General features: G+C 49.7%; 1 protein-coding gene across 2 annotated transcripts in view; it reads left to right on the forward strand.

Annotated features, from left to right (window-relative positions):
* The window catches only part of efna2b (ephrin-A2b), a 205944-nt gene that overhangs the window by 179797 nt on the left and 9636 nt on the right, over positions 1-16511 (forward strand). Inside the window, exons 1-2 of one of the 2 annotated variants that reach the window (XM_045697320.2) lie at positions 4467-4787; positions 12494-12786. In XM_045697320.2, coding sequence (XP_045553276.1) covers positions 4729-4787; positions 12494-12786 — 352 coding nt within the window. In that variant the 5' untranslated portion in view covers positions 4467-4728. Of the gene's footprint in view, positions 1-4466; positions 4788-12493; positions 12787-16511 lie in introns of those variants that run through there. The other variant, XM_014149599.3, reaches the window with a different exon arrangement.

Below are 16511 nucleotides of genomic sequence, written 5' to 3' on the forward strand. Positions count from 1 at the left end.
TACATCCTCCCCCATGCATCCTCCCCCATGCATCCTCTCCCATGCACCCTCCCCCATGCACCCTCCCCCATGCATCCTCCCCCATACATCCTCCCCATGCATCCTCCCTCATGCATCCTCCCCCATACATCCTCCCTCATGCATCCTCCCTCATGCATCCTCCCCCATACATCCTCCCTCATGCATCCTCCCCCATACATCCTCCCTCATGCATCCTCCCCCATACATCCTCCCTCATGCATCCTCCCCCATACATCCTCCCTCATGCATCCCCCTCATACATCCTCCCTCATACATCCTCCCCATGCATCCTCCCTCATACATCCTCCCCCATGCATCCTCCCTCATGCTTCCTCCCTCATGCATCCTCCCCATGCATCCTCCCTCATACATCCTCCCCCATACATCCTCCCCCATGCAGCCTCCCCCATGCATCCTCCCTCATGCATCCTCCCTCATGCATCCTCCCCATGCATCCTCCCTCATACATCCTCCCCCATACATCCTCCCCCATACATCCTCCCCCATGCATCCTCCCTCATGCATCCTCCCTCATACATCCTCCCCCATACATCCTCCCCCATGCAGCCTCCCCATGCATCCTCCCTCATGCATCCTCCCTCATGCATCCTCCCCATGCATCCTCCCTCATACATCCTCCCCCATACATCCTCCCCCATGCAGCCTCCCCCATGCATCCTCCCTCATGCATCCTCCCTCATGCATCCTCCCCATGCATCCTCCCTCATGCATCCTCCCCCATACATCCTCCCCCATGCATCCTCCCTCATGCATCCTCCCCCATGCATCCTCCCTCATGCATCCTCCCCATGCATCCTCCCTCATACATCCTCCCCCATACATCCTCCCCCATGCAGCCTCCCCCATGCATCCTCCCTCATGCATCCTCCCCCATACATCCTCCCTCATGCATCCTCCCTCATGCATCCTCCCCCATACATCCTCCCTCATGCATCCTCCCCCATACATCCTCCCTCATGCATCCTCCCCCATACATCCTCCCTCATGCATCCTCCCTCATACATCCTCCCCCATACATCCTCCCTCATGCATCCTCCCCATACATCCTCCCTCATGCATCCTCCCCCATACATCCTCCCTCATGCATCCTCCCTCATGCATCCTCCCCCATGCATCCTCCCCATACATCCTCACCTCCTCCCAAATCTTCCTCGTCTTCCTCGTTTGTTTGTTTTTGTTTTGCCAAAGCAGTTTTCCTTGCCGTTGGCTGAACATCAACTGAAGGTTAAGTTTGTGTAAACGCCTCGCTAGGAAAATTGCTCCTTGCCTAGTTGGAATAACAGCAGAAATAGAGGGAGAGACGAAGAGTAGGGAGAGAGGGATAGAGGGAGAGCAGGGTGGGAGGGATAGAGGGAGGGATAGAGGGATAGAGGGAGGGAGAGAGGGATAGAGGGAGAGTAGGGAGAGAGGGATAGAGGGAGGGATAGAGGGAGAGAGGGATAGAGGAAGGTATGTAGGGAGAGAGGGATAGAGGGAGAGAGGGAGGGAGGGAGAGTAGGGAGAGAGGGATAGAGGGAGAGAAGGAGAGTAGGGAGAGAGGGATAGAGGGAGAGAGGGAGAGAGGGATAGAGGGAGGGATAGAGGGAGAGAGGGAGAGAGGGATAGAGGGAGGTATAGAGGGAGAGAGGGAGAGAGGGATAGAGGGAGAGAGGGATAGAGGGAGGGAGAGTAGGGAGAGAGGGAGAGTAGGGAGAGAGGGAGAGTAGGGAGAGTAGGGATAGAGGGAGAGAGGGATAGGGGGAGAGTAGGGATAGAGGGAGAGTAGGGAGAGAGGGATAGAGGGAGAGTATGGATAGAGGGAGAGATAGAGAGTAGGGAGAGAGGGATAGAGGGAGAGTAGGGATAGAGGGAGAGTAGGGATAGAGGGATAGGGGGAGAGTAGGGATAGAGGGAGAGTAGGGATAGAGGGATAGGGGGAGAGAGGGATAGAGGGAGAGTAGGGAGAGAGGGATAGAGGGAGAGTAGGGATAGAGGGAGAGTAGGGATAGAGGGAGAGTAGGGAGAGAGGGATAGAGGGAGAGTAGGGAGAGAGGGAGAGTAGGGATAGAGGGAGAGAGGGATAGAGGGAGAGTAGGGATAGAGGGAGAGTAGGGATAGAGGGAGAGTAGGGATAGAGGGAGAGTAGGGAGAGAGGGATAGAGGGAGAGTAGGGATAGAGGGAGAGTAGGGAAAGAGGGATAGGGGGAGAGTAGGGATAGAGGGAGAGTAGGGATAGAGGGAGAGTAGGGATAGAGGGAGAGTAGGGAAAGAGGGATAGAGGGATAGAGGGAGAGTAGGGTTAGGCCTGTCTGTGTTTCTGCCTGACATAAAGAACAATAAACACGTTTCACATGGTGAGTGGTGGGCTCCAGATGCAGGCCGGGCCAGAGGACTAACACGTGAAAATGGCTTCCAGACAGGCCTCAGTGAGAGCACAAAGGGCCATTCTCCCCCCAGCCTAGCACCCGCTCTTGTCCTGTCTCTTTCCCTCTCACCCACCACCACCACCACCAACCCTCCAACTCATTCAATTAGAAACACAGAGAGACGTCAGTTACATGACTTGTCCACGGAAACTCTCCAGCCAAATCGCTAATGCTAACGTGCTTATATTGGGCTCGCACCAGAAAACTAGTGAGAATACTGGTGACAAATGTTACAGCCCTACCTAGATCCTAGATTGGACATTGCTGTGGGCAGGAAGGCCTAGACCGGGACTCTAATGTAATCAGATGACGTGCTGATGAAAAATGGGTTTCAAGTGTTTAAAAGGGTTGTGTCAAGCTATTAAGTCCATTTGTTTGTATTAAGTCAACTTGCCCAGGTCATTGGTTAATTGCAGAGTAAATTCCCCTGTTTGCTTTGGCTGTGTGTCAAAAATGGAGTGGCGGACGGCGGAGGTAAAAATACAATTAAGTAACGTAATTTCCACGTCTAGGATACCGATCCTGGCTACCACCAGAAAACATATACCGACTTCTGCCAACCTGGTCTGGCTTTTTGCTGTTGATCCTGGAATTCCAGGACAAATGCTACAAACAAATCAACAATAGCATACGTCAGGCTTCCAGAGTCTATACACACAGATTGGTGCAGGCATTAAAGACGCATAAAAGGGCAGTATGGCGAGTAATCTGGGGTACTGTAGACACAAACTGAAGAGAAATGTTCTGCCCCGTGTGGCCCCCATCCACACACACACACACACACCGCCACCACCATCCTGTGATTTATTTGGCCAGGCCGGTGGTTTGTCTTGTAAAGTGTGTTCTGCAGACAAACAAACAGCTGGAGTTCTCTGTCGGAAGGGTGGAGCAGGTGGCATGGAGAGCACATGTTTTTGTATTTTGCCGGGTGGTGGGGTGAACTGGTCCGCAGGGAGTGAGAGAGAGAGAGAAAAGGAAAGGAATGCTAGGAAGGGAAAGGTCTGTTTTCTATTGTATCCTGTCTCTTTCTCTCTCCACTCACGTCATCTCATTAGTCCAGGTGGCCAGGAAGTTCTGATATGATTGGTCACATGCTCTCTTCCATGGGTAATGGTGCAGCAAGCTTTAAAGGATTGATCACATTGTTGTCCTAACATATTCTTACTTTAAAAGCAGTAGTTTACAGTATCTTCTGAGACATTTTGAAATTCACTATTGCCATTTTAATGTCTGTTTTGTAAATCCTTTTTAAACAACATAATCGTTGTTAGACATTGAAAGTATAGAGCTCCAATTTGCAGTGGTAGTTTTTTTCAAATCCATTTTATTGAACTATCCCTTTAAGCTTTAAGAGACGTTGTAGAATTCCTAATAGTACAGAAGAGAGCATATCCTAGCTCTTTTTCACCCCCTGAAGACTTAAGAAGAATAGCGTTCTAAATTACCCATGCTGTCCCATCAGATGTGCTTGTTTGGTTTTGACGTCTTCCCTTTGCAGATGGCTTCTTCCTGCATGCAAGGCTTCAAAAGCAGACAGCCTTACGAACAAACATTTATCCCATGAAGTCATAAAGAGGGGCCGAGTTAAAGCACTCTGCCAGGGCCTAGCCGAGCTTGACAAGACGTTAAATCAGAGAAGAAGTGGTCTTCAAAAAACTTCCAAGAAACCCAGGCCGGCATTTAAAGTTCAGCCCTCCTAAATCACCCAGGTATAAACACTTTATAATGCACTTATAAACATTGGGCCTGATTAATTAAGCTCCCGCGGGGGTTTGTTGGTGGTCAGACAGACTGTGAAGACTGAAACTCTCTGGGAGCTTTCAAAGTCCAGGAACTCACCCCAGCTTTTTTCGTAGTTTGAAAGCTAAATTGATCAATCACCACCATGTGTTTCTGGTCTCAGAGGAATGGGACGGGGGGTTTACAAAATGGCCACCATGTGTTTCTGGTCTCAGAGGAATGGGACGGGGGGTTTACAAAATGGCCACCATGCATGGGGCTTGCTTGTCCACGTTGTATTGAGGGCAGTGAGAATGTTGAGACAACGCGTTTGGTGTGTGGAAGGGAAAGAGAAAGGGAAAGGTGGATACCTAGTCAGTCTTACAACTGAATGACTTCAACTGAAATGTGTCTTCCGCATTTAACCCAGTTAACTCTGAATCAGAGAGGTGCGGGGTGCTGCTTTAATCGACATCCACGTCTTGAAGAGGCTGGGCCAGGCGCTAGTGCGTGTTTATAGGCTGTCATAGCAAACCATCAGAGAAGCATCCAGCTGCAGATTATGCGCGCTGTTGCCGCCTGGTCTGCAAACCGCATAGCGCATGCGCTGTGTTTCAGATGGTATGTTTGTGTTTCAGATGGTATGTTTGCCTCTCAGATGGTATGTTTGTGTTTCAGATGGTATGTTTGAATCTCAGATGGTATGTTTGTGTCTCAGATGGTATGTTTGTGTCTCAGATGGTATGTGTGCGTCTCAGATGGTATGTTTGCGTCTCAGATGGTATGTTTGTGTCTCAGATGGTATGTTTGAATCTCAGATGGTATGTTTGTGTCTCAGATGGTATGTGTGCGTCTCAGATGGTATGTGTGCGTCTCAGATGGTATGTTTGTGTCTCAGATGGTACGTTTGCGTCTCAGATGGTACGTTTGCGTCTCAGATGGTACGTGTGCGTCTCAGATGGTATGTTTGCGTCTCAGATGGTATGTTTGCGTCTCAGATGGTACGTTTGCGTCTCAGATGGTACGTTTGCGTCTCAGATGGTACGTTTGCGTCTCAGATGGTACGTTTGCGTCTCAGATGGTACGTGTGCGTCTCAGATGGTACGTTTGCCTCTCAGATGGTACGTTTGCGTCTCAGATGGTACGTTTGCGTCTCAGATGGTACGTTTGCGTCTCAGATGGTACGTTTGCGTCTCAGATGGTACGTTTGCATCTCAGATGGTATGTTTGCGTCTCAGATGGTACGTTTGCGTCTCAGATGGTACGTTTGCGTCTCAGATGGTACGTGTGCGTCTCAGATGGTACGTTTGCGTCTCAGATGGTATGTGTGCGTCTCAGATGGTATGTTTGCGTCTCAGATGGTACGTTTGCGTCTCAGATGGTACGTTTGCGTCTCAGATGGTACGTGTGCGTCTCAGATGGTATGTTTGCGTCTCAGATGATATGTGTGCGTCTCAGATGGTATGTTTGCGTCTCAGATGGTATGTGTGCGTCTCAGATGGTATGTTTGCGTCTCAGATGGTACGTTTGCGTCTCAGATGGTACGTTTGCGTCTCAGATGGTACGTTTGCGTCTCAGATGGTACGTTTGCGTCTCAGATGGTATGTGTGCGTCTCAGATGGTATGTTTGCCTCTCAGATGGTACGTTTGCGTCTCAGATGGTATGTTTGCGTCTCAGATGGTACGTTTGCGTCTCAGATGGTACGTTTGCGTCTCAGATGGTATGTTTGCGTCTCAGATGGTACGTTTGCGTCTCAGATGGTATGTTTGTGTTTCAGATGGTATGTGTGCGTCTCAGATGGTACGTTTGCGTCTCAGATGGTATGTGTGCGTCTCAGATGGTACGTTTGCGTCTCAGATGGTACGTTTGCGTCTCAGATGGTATGTGTGCGTCTCAGATGGTATGTGTGCGTCTCAGATGGTAGGTTTGCGTCTCAGATGGTATGTTTGCGTCTCAGATGGTATGTTTGCGTCTCATGAGTCAGTAGCTTTGTTCCAGGGTGTCAGTGTGCTATGTACATACCAGTCGGCTCACTAGCTATGATCCAGGGCATTATGTTAACCACTGTTACGTATGCAGCTACAGAGTACACATTAGCTAGCTAGTACACACAGGGCCGTAACTACAGTGCATATGAGGTCACCGAGTCCGCACCTCTGTAATGTTTTTTAATTTAAAAAACTCAGTCGGAGTCTAAACTTACTGTTGATAGTTAGTAGAATAGTAGAATACACAAGGTGCAATTTCAAAACTTTGTTTTCCTTTTGTTATGTGTCACTCACTGACAGTCACTCAATTAGCCCATGTCAGTTAAACCATTTTAGATTGGTAAATTAGTCTAGTGAGTCTAGCCGGCTATCTAAACTTGTAGTAATCATGGCCGAACACAACATCCTCTATGGCACCGTTAGAGATGTCTGAGCTTGTATACAGCGTTTGTGTCCTGAGAAGGTATCTGCTGGCACAAGACCCTATTGAGCCATCAGGGTGGAACCCATCTCCCCCTGACAGGAGTAAACTGGAGCCAGGATGATATTTGATTTGCTGTAAATGTCTGAAAGGGGGAAGGTGGGGGACGGCTTCAACAGAACCACCAATCACCACATGTAGGTGACAGTGGGTGAGGGGAGAGCTGAGGCTGGCGCGAGGGATTGATTGCAAGACCACAGATGACTTGCATGCATTAGTTCTCCCTCACACACACGCACACGCACACACACACACACACACACACACACACACACACACACACACACACACATCCCTGACTGCTGTTTTATTGATATTCGGATCTGATGTTCTTCCTCTCCTCCCACCTGACTGCCTAACGAGGTCATTTCCAACAAAGTGTCACCGAGCTCCATCAAACCCTTCCTCAATCTGCCTCCACTGGCCCTTAATGACTGTCAATCTGCCTCCACTGGCCCTTAATGACTGGCAATCTGCCTCCACTGGCCATTAATGACTGGCAATCTGCCTCCACTGGCCATTAATGACTGGCAATCTGCCTCCACTGGCCATTAATGGCTGGCAATCTGCCTCCACTGGCCATTAATGACTGGCAATCTGCCTCCACTGGCCATTAATGACTGGCATTCTGCCTCCACTGGCCCTTAATGACTGGCATTCTGCCTCCACTGGCCCTTAATGACTGGCATTCTGCCTCCACTGGCCATTAATGGCTGGCAATCTGCCTCCACTGGCCCTTAATGACTGGCAATCTGCCTCCACTGACCCTTAATGACTGGCAATCTGCCTCCACTGGCCATTAATGGCTGGTAATCTGCCTCCACTGGCCCTTAGTGACTGGCAATCTGCCTCCACTGGCCATTAATGACTGGCAATCTGCCTCCACTGGCCATTAATGACTGGCAATCTGCCTCCACTGGCCATTAATGGCTGGCAATCTGCCTCCACTGGCCATTAATGGCTGGCAATCTGCCTCCACTGGCCCTTAATGACTGGCAATCTGCCTCCACTGGCCATTAGTGACTGTCAATCTGCCTCCACTGGCCATTAATGACTGGCAATCTGCCTCCACTGGCCCTTAATGACTGGCAATCTGCCTCCACTGGCCCTTAGTAACTTGCAATCTGCCTCCACTGGCCCTTAATGACTGGCAATCTGCCTCCACTGGCCATTAGTGACTGTCAATCTGCCTCCACTGGCCATTAATGACTGGCAATCTGCCTCCACTGGCCCTTAATGACTGGCAATCTGCCTCCACTGGCCCTTAGTAAGTTGCAATCTGCCTCCACTGGCCCTTAATGACTGGCAATCTGCCTCCACTGGCCCTTAATGGCTGGCAATCTGCCTCCACTGGCCCTTAGTAACTTGCAATCTGCCTCCACTGGCCCTTAATGACTGGTAATGCTGCAAGGAACCACGGGAAACAACAGAGAGGGAAAGGATGGAGTTTGCAAGCACTATTTGAATCCTGAACGCGGGTTGGGGGGAATGTAGCAGAGGGCGGGGGGAGTAGTAGTAGGGGGGACTGGAGAATATCCTCACACAGCAGCTGGCAGGGAGGGAGAGGGGGGGTAGTAGGTGGGGGACTGGAGAAGATCCTCACACAGCAGCTGGCAGGGAGGGGGAGGGGGGTAGTAGGGGGGGACTGGAGAATATCCTCACACAGCAGCTGGCAGGGAGGGGGAGGGGGGGTAGTAGGGGGGGGACTGGAGAAGATCCTCACACAGCAGCTGGCAGGGAGGGGGAGGGGGGGTAGTAGGGGGGGGACTGGAGAAGATCCTCACACAGCAGCTGGCAGGGAGGGGGAGGGGGGTAGTAGGGGGGGGACTGGAGAAGATCCTCACACAGCAGCTGGCAGGGAGGGGGAGGGGGGTAGTGGGGGGGGGACTGGAGAAGATCCTCACACAGCAGCTGGCAGGAAGGGGGAGGGGGGTAGTAGGGGGGGACTGGAGAAGATCCTCACACAGCAGCTGGCAGGGAGGGGGAGGGGGGTAGTAGGGGGGGGACTGGAGAAGATCCTCACACAGCAGCTGGCAGGGAGGGGGAGGGGGGGTAGTAGGGGGGGACTTGAGAAAATCCTCTCACAGCAGCTGGCAGGGAGGGGGAGGGGGGTAGTAGGGGGGGGACTGGAGAAGATCCTCACACAGCAGCTGGCAGGGAGGGGGAGGGGGGTAGTAGGGGGGGGGACTGGAGAAGATCCTCACACAGCAGCTGGCAGGGAGGGGGGGTAGTAGGGGGGACTGGAGAAGATCCTCACACAGCAGCTGGCAGGGAGGGGGAGGGGGGTAGTGGGGGGGGGACTGGAGAAGATCTTCACACAGCAGCTGGCAGGGAGGGGGGGTAGTAGGGGGGACTGGAGAAGATCCTCACACAGCAGCTGGCAGGGAGGGGGGTAGTGGGGGGGGGACTGGAGAAGATCCTCACACAGCAGCTGGCAGGGAGGGGGAGGGGGGTAGTGGGGGGGGGGACTGGAGAAGATCCTCACACAGCAGCTGGCAGGGAGGGGGGGGTAGTAGGGGGGACTGGAGAAGATCCTCACACAGCAGCTGGCAGGGAGGGGGGTAGTGGGGGGGGGGACTGGAGAAGATCCTCACACAGCAGCTGGCAGGGAGGGGGGGTAGTGGGGGGGGGACTGGAGAAGATCCTCACACAGCAGCTGGCAGGGAGGGGGGTAGTAGGGGGGACTGGAGAAGATCCTCACACAGCAGCTGGCAGGGAGGGGGGTAGTGGGGGGGGGGACTGGAGAAGATCCTCACACAGCAGCTGGCAGGGAGGGGGGTAGTGGGGGGGGGGACTGGAGAAGATCCTCACACAGCAGCTGGCAGGGAGGGGGAGGGGGGTAGTGGGGGGGGGACTGGAGAAGATCCTCACACAGCAACTTGCAGGGAGGGGGGGGTAGTAGGGGGGGACTGGAGAAGATCCTCACACAGCAGCTGGCAGGGAGGGGGGTAGTGGGGGGGGGGACTGGAGAAGATCCTCACACAGCAGCTGGCAGGGAGGGGGAGGGGGGTAGTAGGGGGGGGGACTTAAGAAGATCCTCACACAGCAGCTGGCAGGGAGGGGGAGGGGGGGTAGTAGGGGGGGACTTAAGAAGATCCTCACACAGCAGCTGGCAGGGAGGGGGAGGGGGGTTAGTAGGGGGGGACTGGAGAAGATCCTCACACAGCAGCTGGCAGGGAGGGGGAGGGGGGTAGTAGGGGGGGACTGGAGAAGATCCTCACACAGCAGCTGGCAGGAAGGGTGAGGGGGGTAGTAGGGGGGGACTTAAGAAGATCCTCACACAGCAGCTGGCAGGGAGGGGGAGGGGGGGTAGTAGGGGGGGGACTGGAGAAGATCCTCACACAGCAGCTGGCAGGGAGGGGGAGGGGGGGTAGTAGGGGGGGACTTGAGAAAATCCTCTCACAGCAGCTGGCAGGGAGGGGGAGGGGGGTAGTAGGGGGGGGACTGGAGAAGATCCTCACACAGCAGCTGGCAGGGAGGGGTGAGGGGGGTAGTAGGGGGGGGACTGGAGAAGATCCTCACACAGCAGCTGGCAGGGAGGGGGAGGGGGGGTAGTAGGGGGGGACTTGAGAAAATCCTCTCACAGCAGCTGGCAGGGAGGGGTGAGGGGGGGGTAGTAGGGGGGGGACTGGAGAAGATCCTCACACAGCAGCTGGCAGGAAGGGGGAGGGGGGTAGTAGGGGGGGACTGGAGAAGATCCTCACACAGCAGCTGGCAGGGAGGGGGAGGGGGGTTAGTAGGGGGGGACTGGAGAAGATCCTCACACAGCAGCTGGCAGGGAGGGGGAGGGGGGGTAGTAGGGGGGGACTGGAGAAGATCCTCACACAGCAGCTGGCAGGGAGGGGGAGGGGGGGTAGTAGGGGGGGGTGCTGGAGAAGATCCTCACACAGCGGCTGTATAGGCCCTTCTAACACTAATTCCAACCCCCCATATTAGCTGTTGAGCTGAATATCAGGAGTGAGTCAAAGAACTACACTTCCCAGAGTGCACCAGCAGCAGCAACCGGCTGTTTGTCACCTGATCAATCATTTTCACTGATTTGGAGCACTATTTAGAATGTTATTTAAATGTTTAAACTAATTTAAGTTCATTAAAATGTTTAATTAAGATGGTAACTTTTTGTTCTGTCTTTAAATGTTTACAACCTAATTTACTGGCTAATTTACTGGCTAATTTACTGGCTAATTTACTGGCTAATTTACTGGCTAAATTACTGGACAGACCAACCAACTGAAGGCAAACTAAAAATAAAAAAGATTGAGTCGGAAAATTGAGTTGTCCCTGTGTCCTTTGGATGGTGAACAAGAGGAGGACTTGACATTAGCTGTCATCTGATGCCAGGCCTGCCTGCAACTCCGTTCTCCCCCCTCCATAATCCGTACCCCCCATCTTACCCCCCTGGTGGTCCCCTCTGCCCCCTCACTTTTCCACGCTCTGAGCCCACGAGCTGCAACTGATCTGGCGATACTTTCACCAACATGGCTGGTGTTTGTGCACGTGTTTATCACTACAAGACTCAAAATGGAGACGTCACTTCTCCCCATCAAAGCCCTTTGAAGGATTATGGGCCTCATGGCGCGACTGATAAGGAAATTTGAGAGGGAGAAGTGACGCACCGTCCAATGGGGACTCTTTGGGGGTGACTTATTCGCTGGTCAGTCTGTGAATTTGGGGTCAGTGTGTCAAACCTTTTCACATATTGTCTTCAGAGTTTATGTGGTTAATTACGAAACACAGTGTCCCACAATGAAATACAGTACACTCACCAAGACCAGATTTCTCATGTATGAAAACACTTCTGATGTGTAAACCAGGGTTGTATACGGTTGGGCCGTATACAGATGTTTATACCGTTTCTCTACCGGGGTATATACGAAGTTACCGAATGTGCACACGAGGGACGCTAAAAACTACAACTTTTTTTTCAAAATTAGTTATTTTACAAACAACAAAAAATTAGGCAACAGGGATCTTGATCTTGACATCTAGCCACTTAACTAGTAAGTTAACAAACCAAATGCATAGCTGGAGCTCTGAGCTGCATATCATTTATTAGACACATCTTAGATTTCTTACAGTTATACTTAACCTTTAGTTATAAGCAGTGGCGTAGCACGCACCCCCCGATGCCCCCAAACGACTTGTTACTTCTGCAAAACTATTAGGAAAATCCACAGGTAGTGTGATTGAGCCAGACAGAGGACTAGGACCTGGAGAAAGTGGAGATGGAACCACGCAATCGTCTTCTAGGCTATGATTTGTGCGCTTGCGTTTCACTTGGCCCCGTGCGATGAAGCTAATAGCCATGGGGGCAAGGGCAGTATAGGTCCCTGTAAACATGCACGCGGTGGCACTCTCTGGGATTTTGATATTAGAGGACCAGATCTGTGCCACCGTGCAGGTGCTCAATTTGTATTGAAATAGCCCCGAGCGACAAAGTCATTTGGCCATAGCTGGGTGAGAGCCAGGGCCCTGTGAAAGAGCTTAATGAAGCCGCTCTCACTCTATGAACCCCTGCCTCCAGGCCGTTGTCCTCCTTCTGCACCAATTCACCACCTCTTCCTCGCCCTCCTCACCCAGCTCCTTTGTCCATACAGCATGTTATGCTGTCTTTATACCTTTCTGTATTAGTATGTATCAGCTGGACGATAGGTGCTGTTGATAGGTAGTGTTTTGGGCCCAAGTCTGTCGTTGAGAGTGCTTTAGGTGGAATGCATAGTCATTTAGTTGGGTCACTCAGGTGAGCAACATTGGCCACTTTAACGTTGTTTCATCTGGAGCTCTGTTAGAGTACATGCCTATATTACATGTTTATAAAACAGTTGATGTTAATATTTGGCCTCTGTCTCATATACAGGTTTTTCCATGGGGAGTACACCGTGGAGGTGGCCATCAACGACTACCTGGACATCTACTGCCCCCACTACGAGGACCCGCTCCCCCTAGAGCGCATGGAGCGCTACATCCTCTTCATGGTCAACTACGACGGCTACACCACCTGCGACCACCGCATGAAGGGCTTCAAGCGCTGGGAGTGCAACCGGCCCCAGAGCCCCAACGGACCGCTCAAGTTCTCCGAGAAGTTCCAGCTCTTCACTCCCTTCTCACTGGGGTTTGAGTTCCGGCCGGGTCACGAGTACTACTACATCTGTAAGTAGAACATTTGATTCACACCCACACTGGTTATGTCCCCAAGTTAGATAGAGAAAAGAATATGCGAGGAAGAAATTACTTACCACAGCAAACAGAAGCAGCTGCGACCCGTCAAGAATATTCAGTGCTGTCAACCCATCGCTCTTTAGTTGATGAAGTTCAGGGAATGTCAGATGGATCTACTTGTTTCCTGGTCATTTGAAGGTGGATTTTATCTCATTTGGTGGGAAGCAGGGGAGGAAGGGGAGGAAGCCAAAATAGCGGTAGGGGTTTAATTAATAGGCTTTGCTTTGTGGTTTCATTTGGCTCTCATGCATGGCTCCCTGCTAGTGCCAGGGCAAGGAACCAATCAGAATGGTCTGTTAACACCCCAGTGTAAGAGCCAGAGAGGTAGAGCACAGCCTGTATACACAGAGAAGTGGCGGATGATTATTCTGCATCAAAAACAACTTTACCTGCTATTTACTAGAAAAGAACAATCGTTACCAGGTACTTCTTTGAAGTAATTCAATATAACTACAAACCAGTTGATATCAAATGGTTCCTTGCGCAGATTAGTTGAATTTAAACAAATATAGTTACGTGGCAAAAGCAATGTAATTAAGCTGTTACAAGGAAAATCATGGAGTGTGAAATAAGGCCATGAAGCGTAATCAAACAGACTGTTACCAATCACAACATACAGTGGCCTAACCAGAGGAGCCAGGACATATCGTTTATCTCCAGATTCCGGTTGACTTGTCCATCCATGTGTTTTGTGCCTGACCTGCCGTCCTTTTGTGTGGCACCCCGGCGCATTCCATTTTCTTACACCCCTTGATTAAAATTAAAATTTGTCAAATGGCAGCAAGCTATTAGCTGGTGCTTAGCTTCACAGGGTGTGATCAGTGCAAAACCAGTTACCGGCGACCTCATGCAGAACGCTTCAAATTATGCTGATTGGTCAAATCATATTTAGCCGAGGGAACTTGATGGGGGTAATTGTGTCCTTCTGGCTCCAGACCGCGGTGCGGTGGGTTATACACGGCCAGACAGGCGTGACACCTCGCCTACCGGATGCATCACACCCACACACGCCCACTTTGACTTCAAGGTCGCAGTGTGCACGCCACTTCCCATTTTCCTGCGTCGGAGGCGTTTTCCCCCTTCCGTGGTCACATGTCCCAGGTGCAGTGTGTCCATATGCAGGACAGGCCTGTGAAAGGTGTTCTTTGGGGGGCTTACTGTAGCGTTAGCACAGTGACGGGCTACTGTAACTGGTCCCATAGAATTCCAGTCATTGAGCCCCCTACCTCTCTAACCTCCTCTACCCCCTACCCCTCTCCCCATCCCCCTACCCCTCTACCCCATACCCCCCATCTCGCTACCCCATACCCCCCTATCCCTCTACCCCTCTACCCTATACCCTCCTAACCCTCTACCCCAAATACCCATATCCCTCTCCCCCATCACCCTACCCCTCTACCCCCCAACCCCTTCTCCACCCCCCTCTCCACCCCATGTGCACTCAGGCGCAAATACCAAATATGCACACTCAAATACAAACCCAAATAAACACACCCACCCTGAACCCCAACCACACACCTTTTCCCCATCTGGATGGATTCCCTACCGTTTTTTAAAAGACCAAGTACCAAAAATGCTGATGCAAGAAAGTAGCCATTTTGGTGCCTGATATTTTATATTTTAATGAAAATAAAACTGTTATTATATGAATACCGAATATATAAAGTAAAACAGTGTTATTTTATGGATAACAAGAGAATGAAAAACAGTGTTATTTTATGGATAACAAGAGAAAGTAAAACAGTGTTATTTTATGGATAACAAGAGAAAGTAAAACAGTGTTATTTTATGGATAACAAGAGAAAGTAAAACAGTGTTATTTTATGGATAACAAGAGAGAAAGTAAAACAGTGTTATTTTATGGATAACAAGAGAAAGTAAAACAGTGTTATTTTATGGATAACAAGAGAGAAAGTAAAACAGTGTTATTTTATGGATAACAAGAGAGAAAGTAAAACAGTGTTATTTTATGGATAACAAGAGAGAAAGTAAAACAGTGTTATTTTATGGATAACAAGAGAGAAAGTAAAACAGTGTTATTTTATGGATAACAAGAGAAAGTAAAACAGTGTTATTTTATGGATAACAAGAGACAAAGTAAAACATAATTTGCCACAGTGAAATTACAAAAGTGCTGCCTTCCATTTTGGGCACAAAAGACTACACTTTTGACTGGACAAAATGGTTAAGGTTCAGAACGCAGCACTACGTCCAAATCAGTGGAGGCTGCTGAGGGGAGGACGGCTCATAACAATCGCTGGAACGGAGCGTAAGAAATGGCATCAAACACATGGAAACCATGTTTGATATATTTAATACCATTCCACTAATTCCGCTCCAGCCATTACCACGAGCCCGTCCTCCCCAATTTGGGCCACCTTCTGTGGCCCAAAGTCTCTCTCTGGCTCTCTCGCTGGTTCAAATCAAATCAAATGTTATTACAACTGGTGTAGACTTTACAGTGAAACGCTTGCCTACGAGCCATCCCAACAATGCAGTTTAAAAGTATTTAAAAAATAATAAAAATAGTAACAAGGTATCAAATACACAAGAATGGAGGTATATACAGGGAGTACCAGTACCAGAAAAATGTGCAGAGGTATGAGTCACTTGAGGTAGATAAGTACATGAAGGCAGGTTAAAGTGACTAGACATCAGGATAGATAATAATAAGGTATTTGAGGTAGATATGTACATGAAGGCAGGGTAAAGTGACTAGACATCAGGATAGATAATAATAAGGTATTTGAGGTAGATATGTACATGAAGGCAGGTTAAAGTGACTAGACATCAGGATAGATAATAATAAGGTATTTGAGGTAGATATGTACATGAAGGCAGGGTAAAGTGACTAGACATCAGGATAGATAATAATAAGGTATTTGAGGTAGATATGTAGATGAAGGCAGGGTAAAGTGACTAGACATCAGGATAGATAATAATAAGGTATTTGAGGTAGATATGTACATGAAGGCAGGGTAAAGTGACTAGACATCAGGATAGATAATAATAAGGTATTTGAGGTAGATATGTACATGAAGGCAGGGTAAAGTGACTAGACATCAGGATAGATAATAATAAGGTATTTGAGGTAGATATGTACATGAAGGCAGGGTAAAGTGACTAGACATCAGGATAGATAATAATAAGGTATTTGAGGTAGATATGTAGATGAAGGCAGGGTAGAGTGACTAGACATCAGGATAGATAATAATAAGGTATTTGAGGTAGATATGTACATGAAGGCAGGGTAAAGTGACTAGGCATCAGGATAGATAATAATAAGGTATTTGAGGTAGATATGTACATGAAGGCAGGGTAAAGTGACTAGGCATCAGGATAGATAATAATAAGGTATTTGAGGTAGATATGTACATGAAGGCAGGGTAAAGTGACTAGGCATCAGGATAGATAGTAACAAGGTATTTGAGGTAGATATGTACATGAAGGCAGGGTAAAGTGACTAGGCATCAGGATAGATAATAATAAGGTATTTGAGGTAGATATGTACATGAAGGCAGGGTAAAGTGACTAGGCATCAGGATAGATAATAATAAGGTATTTGAGGTAGATATGTACATGAAGGCAGGGTAAAGTGACTAGGCATCAGGATAGATAATAATAAGGTATTTGAGGTAGATATGTACATGAAGGCA

This window comes from Salmo salar, chromosome 16 (assembly GCF_965601325.2).
Source record: "Salmo salar chromosome 16, fSalSal1, whole genome shotgun sequence".
In the NCBI taxonomy this organism is placed as follows: domain Eukaryota; kingdom Metazoa; phylum Chordata; class Actinopteri; order Salmoniformes; family Salmonidae; genus Salmo; species Salmo salar.